This window comes from Protomyctophum parallelum (genome assembly GCF_964188405.1).
Source record: "Protomyctophum parallelum genome assembly, chromosome: 3".
In the NCBI taxonomy this organism is placed as follows: domain Eukaryota; kingdom Metazoa; phylum Chordata; class Actinopteri; order Myctophiformes; family Myctophidae; genus Protomyctophum; species Protomyctophum parallelum.
Window position 1 is genome coordinate 45,447 of NC_139698.1, and position 15,550 is coordinate 60,996.

At 41.3% G+C, this 15,550-nt stretch overlaps 1 protein-coding gene across 1 annotated transcript; it reads right to left on the reverse strand.

Annotated features, from left to right (window-relative positions):
- Positions 1-1,641: 1,641 nt before the first annotated feature.
- LOC310856036 (nuclear pore complex protein Nup98-Nup96-like) lies at positions 1,642-15,035 on the reverse strand (the record flags this gene model as incomplete). The annotated part of the gene is made up of 8 exons (XM_083761254.1): positions 14,881-15,035; positions 12,349-12,450; positions 8,952-9,047; positions 8,597-8,791; positions 8,260-8,405; positions 7,876-7,983; positions 4,075-4,191; positions 1,642-1,656 (listed from the first exon to the last, which is right to left on the reverse strand). The coding sequence occupies exons 2-8, from the start codon at positions 12,428-12,430 to the stop codon at positions 1,642-1,644; spliced, it is 759 nt and encodes a 252-aa protein (XP_083617380.1). The 5' UTR covers positions 12,431-12,450; positions 14,881-15,035.
- Positions 15,036-15,550: the final 515 nt, after the last annotated feature.

Here is a 15,550-nt window from a genome sequence, read left to right on the forward strand (position 1 = left end):
ATGCGCTGCCCCCTCCCCTTCATTAGCGATGCTAATTTACACAGTCAATCGTGTGTGTGTTGCTCTCAGACATGCTTTTATTTGTTATTGGTAATAAGAGAAGTAGCCTACAACACTATTGCCCTGGGTAAATACAGAATCGATATTATATAGATACATTTAAAAGAATCACTATATTATCCACAAATGGCTCAATAAAGGAGAAGATGTTATACTATTCATTATACATGTCTTTAGTATACACTCTGCTCTGACATGCCATGCAGACTGTGCACCACAGATTTCTGACTTTGTGTTGCAGTGATGTTTATGTTGTGTAGTCTCTCAGGCATATTTGTTGTCATTGTCAGTAGTATAGTAAGAGGTAACTGTAGTATCCACAAATGGCTCAACTGTTAAAGGAAAGGATGTTGGTCTATACTCTATTCATCTGTCTTAAATCAAAGTCTTAAAAATAAAAGCTTTGTGAAAAACAATTGACCTTAAGTTTATACCATTCATTTTTTTACTATATTATCCACAAATGGCTCAACTGAATGAGGAGGAAGAGGATGTTACACTATTTATTCATTACATGTCTTAAATTGACATTGAGCTTTTTTGTTTTGACCTCTTTTATATGGAACCGAAATAGGGAACCGTTAAGAACCGGAATTGATAAGCAGAACCGGAATCGGTACCGGACTCGAAAAAGTCCTAACGATACCCATCCCCAATGGTTGCATGTGTGCACGACACACGCACGCACACGCGCACGCACACACAGAAAAAAAAGCTGAGGTTGAGAGATGAGGGTGAAAAACAGAGCGAGGAGAGAGCGAACCACTCATGCATTAAACTGTGTTCACTTCACGCACTAAGAGCTCGCATGTTTGTCCACAGAGCAGTAAGTGAGCAGTAACTGGCCTGTGTTAAACTGATTCTTAACAAACTGAAAGCGGTCACATTTCTTCAGTCTTGAAGAAGCACATTAATCAATTCAGCACAGAGAGCATGCGTGTACGCACATCTAAAGAATGTATGATCAGTGGATGAAAAGGATGGGATTCTAAAGACTCATTTATCCCATTTTGGGCGGGAAGTTCGGGAACCCCTTTTGGTGTTTTAAACATTATGTTATAATTTAGCTATTGAAAAATAGCAGATCTACAAGCTCATGCAAAAAAAAAAAGAATGACTCAGTCATAACTGCCAGGTGCCAGTGCAGAGTATGGGTTTTTACTTTTTATACCGTTCAGACTACGGGTTTTATGGGTAAGTTTCCCATTGGCAGCCAATCATAAAAGTGTATCTTTAGTGTACCACAAGTAGATACAATACAAACTATTACAATGTAGGAGAGGAGAAGTGATGAGACGAGAGGAGAGCAGAGAAGAGAAGAGAAGAGAAGAGGGGAAGGGCAGGGAGCTGAGAGGAGAGCAGGGCAGGGAGCTGAGAGGAGAGCAGAGAAGAGAAGAGGGGAAGGGCAGGGAGCTGAGAGGAGAGCAGGGCAGGGAGCTGAGAGGAGAGCAGAGAAGAGAAGAGGGGAAGGGCAGGGAGCTGAGAGGAGAGGAGAAGTGATGAGACGAGAGCAGAGCAGAGAAGAGAAGAGGGGAAGGGCAGGGAGCTGAGGACACTGTAAAACAATTCACATTCCATCCATTACACAATCATGTTCTGCCAAACAAGAATAGCAAATAGCAAATTATTTCTCCATGTTTCTCTCAATTTCTCCTTGCTACTATCCCACTTTGTCTGTCCATCTCCCTTCCCTCTCTCTCACGCGACATTATCAGGTCTTTTGTTTTGCCACAAAGAACAACAGCTTCACCAAGTGTAGAGGAATACCAACACAGTCTCAGTGTATATTCCCCAAGGAAATCTGCCTGGTTTAAATAATCTAGATGACAGACCAGCCATGACATGACATGACATGACATGACATGACATGACATGACATGACATGACAGCAGAACATACATCAATGAGGAAGAGAAGAGGGGGCTCCAAACATCACCCACTACATTTCCACAAATGGGAGCATAATACTGGTGTGTGGATTTTATTTTTCTTCTATATTAATACAATTCCCAAACATGTCAACACCTTGGAATTATTATTAGTAATAATATTATTATATAATAATAATAATGATTTTATTCAAATATATATTATTATTATTTTATTAACTTTTTGGTGGTTCACATTTTCAGACTGTGCCTCCTGGCAGAGAGGGACATGGCATGTGTGAGCACTTCCCAGTCTGACCACTGGAGGGCAGACTGATACCACCGTGATGACCACAGGCAGTTACTGTAGACATGCCGAGTCAGCAGTGGCCAGCATTGGAACATGTGTCCCCTCATGACCAGTTTACTGCAAGCCCATGTATCTGACTGGCTGAGGAACTCGTGCTTGCATCTGAATACAAAAAATACTGTTGGTATGTTTTTTTCACGGAACTCCACAGACCCTGACACTGACATTCTTATTGAACGTAGTAGTATTCAGGTAATATCAGAATTTAAATATCTTGGAATTACACTAGACTCAAACTTGACATTTAAAAAGCATGTTAAAAATGTAGCCAATAAAATCAAATTCAATTTATCCAATTTCAGACACATAAGACCATATCTAACAACAGATGCAGCCAAACTCTTCATGCATGCTATGATTTTTTTCACACATAACCTACTGTTTCACAACCTGGTCACAGACAAACCAGACAACTTTAAAACCCATAGAATCACTTTACAAACAGACATTAACCTACTGTTTCACAACCTGGTCACAGACAAATCAGACAACTTTAAAACCCATAGAATCACTTTACAAACAGACATTAAAAACACTGGATCAAAAGCCCAACCGTTACCACCATTGCCATATAGTTCAAAAGTACAACTTATTTAATTTTGACGGCTTTAAACACTTTGCAGATGCCTGCCTCACTTTTAAGATCTTAAATGGACTTGCACCTCCACCACTGAAACAGTTCATAGATGGAAGGGACAGTGGTGACAGAACAACAAGGGCAACTACCAGAGGGGACTGTAAAGTGCCAATCAGACGTAGTGTGTATTCTCTGTTAGAGCCTCCCATCACAGTAACAGTCTCCCTACAGAATTAAGAGAGACCTCCAACTATCTGACCTTCAAATTCAACCTGAAAAGGTGGCTAAAAACAACTCAAATTTGTAATCACGAGTAACTAACTATCAGCACTATTTAGTATTTATCACCGGTGCCATTTCTCACTTCACTTGCCGTTGTTCTGTCCCCTGTACCATGTCGATGTGTTCCTGTACTGTATTGTGTTTTTGTATGGACGTAGTATTGAGTGCTTGCACATATGCACACATGGCATCAACGCATGGTGTTGTGTGCGGGCACACTACACTTTGGCTTTCTTTTATCTGTATTGCATTGTGTTTTTGTATGGACGTGGAGTTGGGTGCTTGCACATATGCACACATGGCATCAACGCATGGTGTTGTGTGCAGGCGCCCTACACTCTGTCTTTCTTTGTATCATTCATTTTTTAAGAGCCTGCCCAGGGACTACAGATGCTTCGGCTAACTCTGGCCCATTTACATTGATGTGAAAACTGACATGTTGATTAATGAGCTTTATCCCTGTCAAAAAAATAAAATAAAAATAAAAATAAGCTCCAACGCTCGGCTAGTGATAATTCTTGGACTTGAGTGTGTATAAATTATTCCGCCCAAATGCACTCATTTTGCTCTGAGCCTCGGACATGAGCCAAAACCCTAGGACACGTCCAGTCGGTTGGTGGTTAATAACCATGAGCAGTAAGCCGATTAACATAGGTTGGTTAGCAATCTTCAACAGTTCTGTGTAATGTCAAAACAATGGAAAGGATTTGGGAGAGAGACGATAATTTGTCCCAGTATTGTTTTCTCACCTGGCTGAAACTACATCATAGCTAGCTAGATGATGGTATAAATATGAGTTAGGAGTGTTCACTGTTGTTGTTATTGTTGTTTCTATGAAAATGGCAACGAGTGAGGTGCGACCAATTTGATTCATGTTATTCGTGTGCGTGTGAGGTGCATTTGTGCGCTACCAGTACCTTCTTGTCGTTGTCATCATCATCTTCGTCACGCAGGCTGCTGGTGGAATCTGCAGGGTCAGCGAAGGTGGGACCCTGAGAGTAATACTGGGAGCTCCTGAAGCCATCCTTCCTCAACTTGTCACATTCTACAGAGACGCAGAGACAGAGAGAGAGAGAGAGAGAGAGAGAGAGAGACAGGAAAGGAACGGATGAATACAAGGACTGAAAACATTTCAGAACCAGTATACTAGTTGGACTCCTAATATGCCATAGTGTCATAATGAATAATTGCCATACATATTCTGAAGAAAACCTGGAGATTGACATTCAGTAAGTGGGTGTTATGATCAAAATAAGAACATTATAATGGTGTGTAAAGCAGAATTTGCTACGGACAAGACCACATGTTGGTGACCCCTGATAGCGAAGCAGGCTGTGTCACTGTGAACACTGTTCAGTGAACACACTCCATTCACGACAGCATCTTTATTTCAGTCAACTCTCAACCCACACGTACGTATTCGATTACATTTTGTACACCCTCGGTGTGTGTGTGTGTGTGTGTGTGTGTGTGTGTGTGTGTGTATGTGTGTGTATGTGTGTGTGTGCGCGCGTGTGCGTGTGTGTGTCAGTGCATGTGAACATGTGTGGCACACAAGAGGGGGTATCGGTTTCAGCCTGCCACACACAGATGGGTGGAAGCTTCTCTCCCTATGCTCTACTGGGGGTACCAGCGTCAGTTATGTATGTGTTATTAATGATTGTGTTCCTTTGAGACGCCCATGTGCCTTTCATGTGTCATCTATGTATTCCCATGTAGCTAATTACAGGCATTCTCTCCAGAGTGAGATAATGCATGAATAATTCTGTAAGTAGCTAATGGGGCCAAATGAGGCCGGCATAGGTACAGTACATACTAGAATAATTCTGTAATAGCAACATGCTGGTGATGTGGATGGGCTTCTGAAAGGAGATAATTATAACTAGTTCTACAAAATAACAAAAATAACAAAAATTGCATTTTTTCATCTCAGAAATATAGCCAAGATACGACCCTTCCTAACACAACCAGATGCCGAAAAACTCATCCACGCTTTTGTCACCAGCCGCCTAGATTACTGCAACGCTCAGACAGACTACAACTCATACAAAACTCTGCTGCTAGATTACTAACAAAAACAAAGAAAAGAGAACACATCACACCAGTATTACACACCCTCCACTGGCTTCCAGTCTCCCATAGAATAGATTTTAAGGTACTACTTATAGTTTACAAAACACTCAACAACCAAGGCCCTGCATACATAACAGATTTCTTACCATCATACACTCCATCTAGAACACTAAGATCCTCAACAGCAGGTTTACTAACCACAAAAGGAAAAAATAAACCACGAAAGAAAATAGGAGAGGCAGCATTCTCGTTTTACGCACCAAAATTATGGAATACAATTCCTCAGGAAATCAGAGAGGCCAACTCCACCAACATATTCAAACACAAACTAAAAACACACCTCTTCAGATTAGCTTTCTCCACCCTGCCGTAGCACTTTATTGAGGCTTCCCATCATGTATTTTATTATTATTCTATATATATATATTTTTTTCTTTTAACAAATATCTTAAATGCTGGACCTTCTCATGCCTATTTTTATCTCAACGTCTGATGTCATGCACATTCACTGTCTTGTCTTGTATTATGTGTGACGTAACCTATATGACCTATCTGTAAAGCACTTGATGTATGTCCTGCCTGTGAAGCACTTTGAACTGCAACCCTGTATGAAAGGTGCTATATAAATAAAGCTTATTATTATTATTATTATAGGGCTGAAAATATCAATTATCTACTTAACACCTCTAGCACGTAGGACGCCTGAGAACGTCATAGGATACCGATCTATTAGTTCTAATGACGTCTGAGGACGTCCTAGCGACGTCCCAGCGATGCGGGGCGAGATATTAATATTCAGAATTTTTCCTATTTATTTTTTTGGCATTTCGCTTTTCGCTTGCCGTATGCTAACGCTCAGTGCAACTATTAGCTTGTCATTGACTCCCACGTTAGCGAGACGGAAAGAATGACTCGTAGCTCCTAATCCAGGGCGCTCTCCGTGGTGATGAATAGAGCGATATGCTGGCGCTTATTTTCTGCTCCTCATCCGTCTCTCCCGCAAAATATGAACGCTTTTTGGAGCGTAAAACAATATATTAAGATGATCGGGGATGTTGAGGTCACTTTGTAAAGTCAACTTTTTTAGGAAAGTGTTTCCGGTTCATGGCTTTCAAAGTAAAAGCGATCAGACACCTCTGGTATTCTATAGCCTATATTTTGAAGGCAGTCGGCGTACTCAATGTGTTAATGATACCTATTTAATTAATCAAATAATTGTGAAGCGTGTTTTTGTACAGCCAGGTATATTATCCCATTCTGACCTGAGATCAGATTCATACGAGGTTTCCACTAGACACACACTGGTCTGATTAACCCATTCTGACCCGAGATCAGATTCTAAAAATGTCAGTCGTTCTTCGATTTTTTTCAAAAATAGCAGACCTACAAGCTCGATATGAGCTTGTAGATCTGCTATTTTTCAATAGCTAAAGCATAACATGATGCCAACACCAAAATGGGTGCCCGTTCAGAATGGGTTATATAATAGAATCGAAAGCAAAAATAGACAATCTACAAGATCACTCACAACATTGCGCGATACCATGTAGATCAGCTAACATCATCTATTCATCTATTATACCGAATTTTCGATTAACTGTCACACCCCTAATTGTACAAGGCTGATGATGAGTTCTAACGTTGGTGTTGCTTGATTGGAGGTTGACAATTTAACAAATGAATACGTGCTCTAATGGGTAAAAGACCCATTGTGAGCAATGTACGTTCTCGTAAATGATTAAATATTAATGCATTGATATATGTGTTATAATAACCATGTATAGAGACAAACTATGAGGCCTAGTATGTACATTTTTACCGGTATTGAGTCCAAATGTTTTATTTTTTTTGCCTTTTGCTACCATTTATTTGGAATTGGAACCTAAGCAGTTGAAACTATAATACAAGTGTGGTTGTGTACGTCCATGACTATTCAATCACAACATGCATTGACTGAACGGCGAGTACTTCTTCCACAGCGTTATCGACATATCGACCGCACCGCCGTTATGCAACCCAGCTGAACAATCATCATGAGTCACCTGCACATGCCACGCGGCGCCACTACCCATGCCCTGAAATTCAGCCTGAACGTATATGCTTTTGTTCGTGAGGATCCCCATCTGATTGATTATTGTTGTTTGCGGGGCAGATGTCACACATTGCTCTAACTTCTGCTTGTGTCCACGTCATTGGCTGCAAAGACTTGTGAGAGCCACATGCAAGGAGAAGGGAATGAGAGCCATTTATACTTTGTGCTGTCCCTTTGTTTGCTGTTAATTACAAACACAAACTACACCTTGTGGAAACACACAAGGTGCAACAACCCTAGGGGTCCTTGAGGGGGTTCTAGGGGGTCCCCTGCTAAATGATTGTTAGTTAGGAACCAAGAGAGGGCCTGAGTTACGGGTCTGTACTTGGGAGTGTAAAAGTGTCCACTGTCAGAGTTAAAGAAAATCATATGAAATGTGGGTCTGCGTAATTGCATATCAAACGGAGAGTGCTTGAAATGAAAGAAAAATGTGATGGGCTCACAACAGGCCAGCTTAGGCACTCTCATTGAACACCTGTTGTTGTGCTGGGCAGCTTTGAGAAGGACCCCTGGGCTTGTGTGTGTGTGTGTGTGTGTGTGTGTGTGTGTGTACCTCCAGGCTCTTGTTCTCGTACTTCTTCATGGCGGTGATACACTGGTGTTTGGTGTTGATGCTGGTGGTCACGCCCCGTTTCACCATCGTGTCACTTCCTGTTGGAGGCTGGGGAAGGGGGGATATCGTTGATATCGTCGTTATCATAAATAGTAGTAGTAACACTGTAACAGTAGTAGTAGCAGTAATAGTATTATAAACGTACGTTAAACTTTAAGGTGGTTCCAGGTTGTTGCTGAGCGTCGGTGGTGGTAGTAACAGTAGTAGTAATAATAGTATTATAAACATACGTTAAACTTTAAGGTGGTTCCAGGTTGTTGCTGAGCGTCGGTGGTGGTAGTAACAGTAGTAACAGTAGTAGTAATAATAGTATTATAAACATACGTTAAACTTTAAGGTGGTTCCAGGTTGTTGCTGAGCGGCGGTGAATCCAGATCCTCCAAACAGAGAAGCCGTCGCTCCACCGAACGGGTTGGACGTCGTGTTGGTGTTTCCAAACAGACCCCCGCTGGCTGTGCTGGTCCCGAAATCTATAAACACATTAAAATAATATAAACACATTAATATAATATACACACATTATAATTTGATTTATAATGTGTATAATGTTAACGTACTCCCGAAGGCAGCGGGCTTGGTTTTATAATAATAATAATAATGTTAACGTACTGCCGAAGGCAGCAGGCTTGGTTTTATAATAATAATAATAATGTTAACGTACTTCCGAAGGCAGCAGGCTTGGCCGCTCCGAAAGCATTGCTCTGCTGTGAGGAGAACAGTCCTCCTGTAGTGCCGGTGTTGGTGGATCCGAACAGACTGGTCCCGCTGGTTTGCGTGGTTCCCCCAAACCCGAAACCTGCACTGGTAGTCTGGCTGGTGACGGGCTGGCTGAATGTACTGGAGCCAAACGGGCCTCCTGGTGGAGAAACACTGTATTACACACTGGAGCCAAACACACCATTAGTGAACAGACTTCCAGAATGATTTCTTTCCGTCTTAGTGAAACAGAAACAGGCCCCTGGGTTATTTATGTTCGTTCTAGAGAGTTCAGAATGAAAAGAAGAATCTAAACTCACCAGGTTTATTCTGTGTGGCTCCAAACAGACCTCCAGTGTTGGGTGTGGCTCCAAATGTTGAACTGCCAAAACCTCCAGTGGTTCCGAAGCCAGTGCCTGAAAACACATCAAATACAAATACACATTAAATACACATCAAATACAAATTAAATACATCAAATACACATCAGATACACATCAAATACATCAAATAAGCACAATAACTTATTCTGCTGTCTAAAGGTGGAGGTAATAAAACTATAGGCTACAGTAGGGGATCCGAACGTCATTCAGACGGAGCATTAGTCCGACATGCGGGAACAACGGTCGGACTAGCGCTCAAAAATGCGCTGCTCTGTGTTAGGGCCGATTCATACTCCTATTTTACCGCTGTTTCGGCGCTGTAGTGCCGTAATGATTTCGGCTCGCACCGAAGAGCCGACTTTAGGACGGTACCCCCCCCCCCCCCCCCCCCCAGCCGAACCGACTTTTATTCGGCTCTAAAATAGGAGTATGAATCGTCAAAATTCCACTAAATATGACGTAAATTAAACATTAAATTCCATTGACATTGAAAGGAAAATGTACGTCATATGCAAACGAGCAAATCAGCTATTAAACCAATCACAGCTAGGTATTCTGATGTACGAGATGATTCATGATGATGTATGATGATAAGGGCCGATTCATACTTTTTCAGTAGCACCGAAGAGCCGACTTTAGGACGGTACCCGCCCCCCCGAACCTCAAATGAAATCACATTGTAGGCTCTACAGACCCGAACAGACTTTTATTCGGCTCTAAAACAGGAGTCTGAATCGGCCCTACGAGTGTCCTCACTTCACCCAGGTGTGAGTTTTCTTTAATAAAGTGATATGAGGTAGGGACGGGCAATATGGCAAAATATTATATCACAATATCCTTTCAGCAATTATCAGAATATTGATATTCATCAGGATATAATTTTTATATAATCTATATAACCAATTTGCTTTTATGCTGATAGACTATTTGTTTTTTATGCAGATGGATAGATAGATGAATTAAATTATTATCTATATAGCTATCTATCTATGTTGCTCATGGATGCATGGATGGATAGACAGACTATCCGTTTTTATCCTGCTGTTCTATCATGTGATATTCGATGCCGGGCAAGATGCTCGATTGTGAATTAAATTGTAACATTCTCCTTGGCTTTGACTGCTTCAGACAGAACATCTGACACACAGCTACGGTAGACTATTCATTTACTAAGCTGGTAACTTACTCGGCTGCCTACCGTTGCTCGTTAAGCAGGTTACACAATGGATGGACCACTGATATTTATCCAGCCAGGTCGGTGATTACTAATATCATTCATGCTGTGAACCACATGCTTTTGTAAGCGACGCTAAGGATTGTTTTGATCGATAATAATCCATCATGTGCGTGGCGTGCGCGCGTGCACTCTTTATTTGTCCGTGCAGCCGTGAACAGTGTTTCTCCCGAGTTTGATTAAAAGTTGGCGTTTGAACTTTACAAATAAGTTTAGTATTAAACGTGTCGGGGACGCTATCATGCTGCGTTCACTCTGACGCTCTGTGCTGCCTGCGAGTGAACAACAGACACACAGGCTGCGTCCGAATTCATTCCCTATGCCCCATATAGTGCACTACTTTGGCGTTCCGCCATTTTGTTGTAGTGTCCGAATGTGTAGTGAGCATTTTTGCACCCTAACATAGTGGACTGAAGTATCCCACAATGCACCGGGAATTGTAGGGAGCATCCGATGGTCACTACAAAAACACAGCGAAGCAAATCTGCCCCATAATGCATTGCTCAAGCTCGCTCTTGAGCGCACGTGCACGCGTTTGCGCACGTGCGCTGCTTCTGCATGCATGCGCTCATTGCGCTCCAACTCAGAAGAGGCAGAAGTTGAACCAGCGAAAGAACTCAACACAAATGTACTTTTTAAACTTTCGTTTTCCCTTCCCTGGCGGATCTCGAAGCTACAGATCTCGAGACAAGTGATCTGTGCATTTATTTGAAATTGTTTTATTTTATTTATAATAAATTACTCATTTGCAATAGTATTACTGATCCATTGTATCACCCAGGCCCAGCGCATGACGTTAGGAGAGGAATCAGTTGCTTGCTGTAGAATATATTTGTGAGATTCTTTATCACAAACGTAGGCTAAATGCATGCATGTGAGACACATTAATTGTGTCCGAACATATGTTTTATTAATATTCATTAATTCCTGCCATGAAAAAATATGCTATCTAACATTATTTCATTGAATTGCGATAAATACATTAAAACTTCATTATGTAGGCAGTCATTTATTGGACTGCTGTTTCTGTTAACACCAAACGTCCGTATTATTATTGTGAGCAGAGCTTGTAGATCGGCTACTTTTGGTAATTCTTTACCAAAAGTAGGCCTACTCGATACAAGCTCACAACACGGACGTTGCGTTGCTTATAGATCGACTAACCTAATGGGGATTTCATGCAAATAAAATGTACAATGTAAAATGTACCCGCGGACCTACAGCGCCCTCTACCGATATTGACGTCAGAGTCGGTGCTCCCCATACAGGGAGTATTGTCCGAAATCATCACTATAGAGTCCACTAGAGTCTGGATCCCCGTATGGGGGGTAGGGAGTAGGGAACAACCCTAGCAATTCGGATGCAGCCACAGACTGTGCTGCCTGCGAGGGAACAACAGACACACAGCACAGAGTGCTAAAAGGGGGAGGGCCGAGGGCGGTGCGGTGGAAGCAAGGGGAACAGATCTTCAAGCTAAAATGCATCGAGCCTCGACACGTTGTTAGCTTGTAGATCTGCTCTTTTTGGCGATTGATTGATTGAAATATTTATTAACAGTTTGTAGAATTTACAGTACATTTTAAGCACAAACTCAATACAAAGACTGTTAACTGTGAGTGGACGACCCAATTAAGCATTACACTTGTTTACAACAGGGTCCACATTGTTCAATTCATCAAAACATTTAGAGACATACAAACATTTAGAGACATACAAATAGACATTTCTATGTAGCTAAAGAACAGAACAGGAATTCATCGACACCGCCGCACTACAAATATAAATGTAGGTATAGAACTGAAATGAATAGAATGTGTATTGCGGGATCAGAGCCTTAATTGTCTTTATCACGGTTGAACGGTCAAATTCTGTAGTCGCACCAGTGCTACAAATGTAATTCTACAACTCGCACGGTGCTATTTTTAGTAGCATATGCGACTACCTGGTCGCACTGTTGAGCCCTGGTAGTAGTATTAGAATAAAGTATTAGAGTAAAATATACTTACTCTGCTGTCATGTACATGTAGTATTAGAGTAAGGTATTAGTACTTACTCTGCTTTCATGTACATGTAGTATTAGAGTAAAGTATTATTACTTACTCTGCTGTCCAAAGGTAGACGTTGCTCCGAAGCCACCGGTGGTTCCCCCAAACGGAGCTCCAAACGAAGACTTGTTGAACATGATGTCCTTTTATGGACGTCCTGTTAGAGGACAGACAGACACATGACATAGATATGAGTTACGTCTTCACAACCCTACAACCCCTCTTAAGATTAAGAACACCCTGGACAACGCTCCACACGTCCCAGACTCTTCTCCCTTCTCTAAAATACCATGGACAACGCTCCACACGTCCCAGACTCTTCTCCCTTCTCTAAAACACCATGGACAACGCTCCACACGTCCCAGACTCTTCTCCCTTCTCTAAAACACCCTGGACAACGCTCCACACATCCCAGACTCTTCTCCCTTCTCTAAGACAACCTGGACACCGCTCCACACGTCCCAGACTCTTCTCCCTTCTCTAAAACACCATGGACAACGCTCCACACATCCCAGACTCTTCTCCCTTCTCTAAAACACCCTGGACAACGCTCCACACGTCCCAGACTCTTCTCCCTTCTCTAAAACACCCTGGACAACGCTCCACACGTCCCAGACTCTTCTCCCTTCTTGCTTCAACTTCTTGTTTATGCCCCAAAATTACTGGATAAACAGTTTTAATAATAAAAATCACATCCGTGTTAAGTGAGGGGCACTCTTATCATCATACATCATCATGCATCATCTCATTCCCGGCCAATCACAATTTGCGTCCTCACTTTTGTCTGCAATGTTTGTGTTTACAGAATGTTTGTGTTTACACAAACATTCTCCCAATGGGGCAATGTGGACATTGCCCCTCAATAATGTAACTGATATACAGTAGAAATATTAGACCTTTAACTGGGAAAGCACCCGTCTCATTTTACACTTTGACAATTCAAAAATAGCAGATCTACAAGCTCCTAGTGCGTCACTTTGAGCTTGTAGAAAAAACATAACCTAACCACACAAGTCATGAGTTACTTGCCCAAAGGTCCTGCCCACTTGCCCCAAAAGTAAATAGTCTCATTATAAAATGATAGATTTGGGCTGTGCGTTAAAAGATGTCATACATCAATTGTTATGCCAAATACAGTACATAGCTATGAATATGACTATGGGTTCACACTAGTTCTTTTATGTTTAGGTGAAATCTGCACATTCTAGGTCAACAGTGCTCTTGTTTTACTTTCCACAGACTAGAAGACAGAGCCCTGGTCACGTTCAGGTGTTTAGACAGATATCTGGTGTTGTGTTTATAGAAGACAGAGCCCTGGTCACGTTCAGGTGTTTAGACAGATATCTGGTGTTGTGTTTATAGAAGACAGAGCCCTGGACACGTTCAGGTGTTTAGACAGATATCTGGTGTTGTGTTTATAGAAGACAGAGCTCTGGACACGTTCAGGTGTTTAGACAGATATCTGGTGTTGTGTTTATAGAAGACAGAGCCCTGGACACGTTCAGGTGTTTAGACAGATATCTGGTGTTGTGTTTATAGAAGACAGAGCCCTGGTCACGTTCAGGTGTTTAGACAGATATCTGGTGTTGTGTTTATAGGAGACAGAGCTCTGGACACGTTCAGGTGTGATATCTGGTGTCGTCAGTGTTTATAGACGGTTGCGTCTCCTCTCAAATGAGCACTTGCCCTGGTGAGCAACCTGACAGCAAACTACACCTGCCCAGAAGTTTTATTTAGCTGCCAGGGACAGGTGGGCAACCTTAAGTGTCAACAAACGCCTGCAACCAGTGGTCCGGGGACCAACAGTGGTCCTTGAGAGGGTTCCAGGTGGTCCATAGCAAGATGTTGTTAACCAAATGGACCCTTATATATTATTTTTTAACTCTTGAGAGTAAAATGAAACCAAATGGACCCCTATGGGTCTACTTGGTTTAATTTTTACCCTCTCACCAATAGTTAAATTATTGTTAATCATCTGCATTACTTAAGTTAAAAGAAGTCTACAGTATTAGAGAATGTAGAAGAATTTTGATCAACGTTTGCCTGTAATATCTCCTAATGGTACCAACATCAATACAGCATGGAATTGTGGACAAGACCTGATCCAACGACAACAACAACAGTATTCTTTAGTTTTGGGTCTGACTCTGATAGGCTAAATGTCATCAGATGGTGGTCTAGTATTATACTATTTCATAGTATTATAGTATTATTATTATCATTTTATGAACGCCAGTACGCCACAGCTTAAGTTGCAGATCTGTTGTTTTTAAAGAGCGACACCGTCCTACTGCGCAGCATACATTACATTAGGTTAGCTCAGCCGTTAGCAGCTAACTGGCGAGCTAACGCTGGCATTCCCAACAACACCGAGTTCCACATGAATATAAACATAATAACATCATGAATAATTACCATGAATGAGCTCCACGGTCAGACCTGACGGAGCTCTGTCGGCGTTAATGTGACTGGCATGTCAATAAACAGCGTGTCACGCGCTGCTAATGCTAACTGCTATGAGTTCCTCGTAGTTTAACGAGGAAAACAAAACAACACTTTAATGTTTTTAAAAGTCTGTAAAACTCACCTCCTCCTGTGACGTCACTCCCTCCTCCTATGGGCTTTAAACACTGCGGTAAATGAATATGAATCAGATTAAAGTCGTTTGTGATTAAATGTCAGATTAAATATAGTTTAATGTGTGTCACATTTACTGTTAGCCACGCTGCTACCTGATGCTAATGTCTGTGCGCCACGGAGACGTGACGTCATCAACACGTTACGTTCACTGTTGCCACATCTGTGGAAGAAATAAGGCAAAACAAGACCAAATATGGTCATTAATATATTCCTAATAAAACAATGTAACATTATGTTACTAGAATGAAGGTTTATAATAATAATAATAATAATAATAAAAAAAAAAAGATAATGTTTTTGTTATTTATTAAAACATTAAAACATATTATTTAATTAATTAAACATGGAGGACCCTGTTGTAAACAAGTGTAATGATTGATTGATTGAAGTATTTGTTAACAGTTTGCAGAATTACAGTACATTTCAAGCACAACTCAATACAAAGACTGTTAACTGTGAGTGGACAACACCATAAAGCATTACACTTGTTTACAAGAGAGTCCACCTTGTTCAATTCATCAAAACATTTATAGACGTAGGCTATAGTTTAATTCACATCCATTCATTATTAGTAGTTATACATTAAATAAAGACTAGTTTAATTCACATCCATTCAT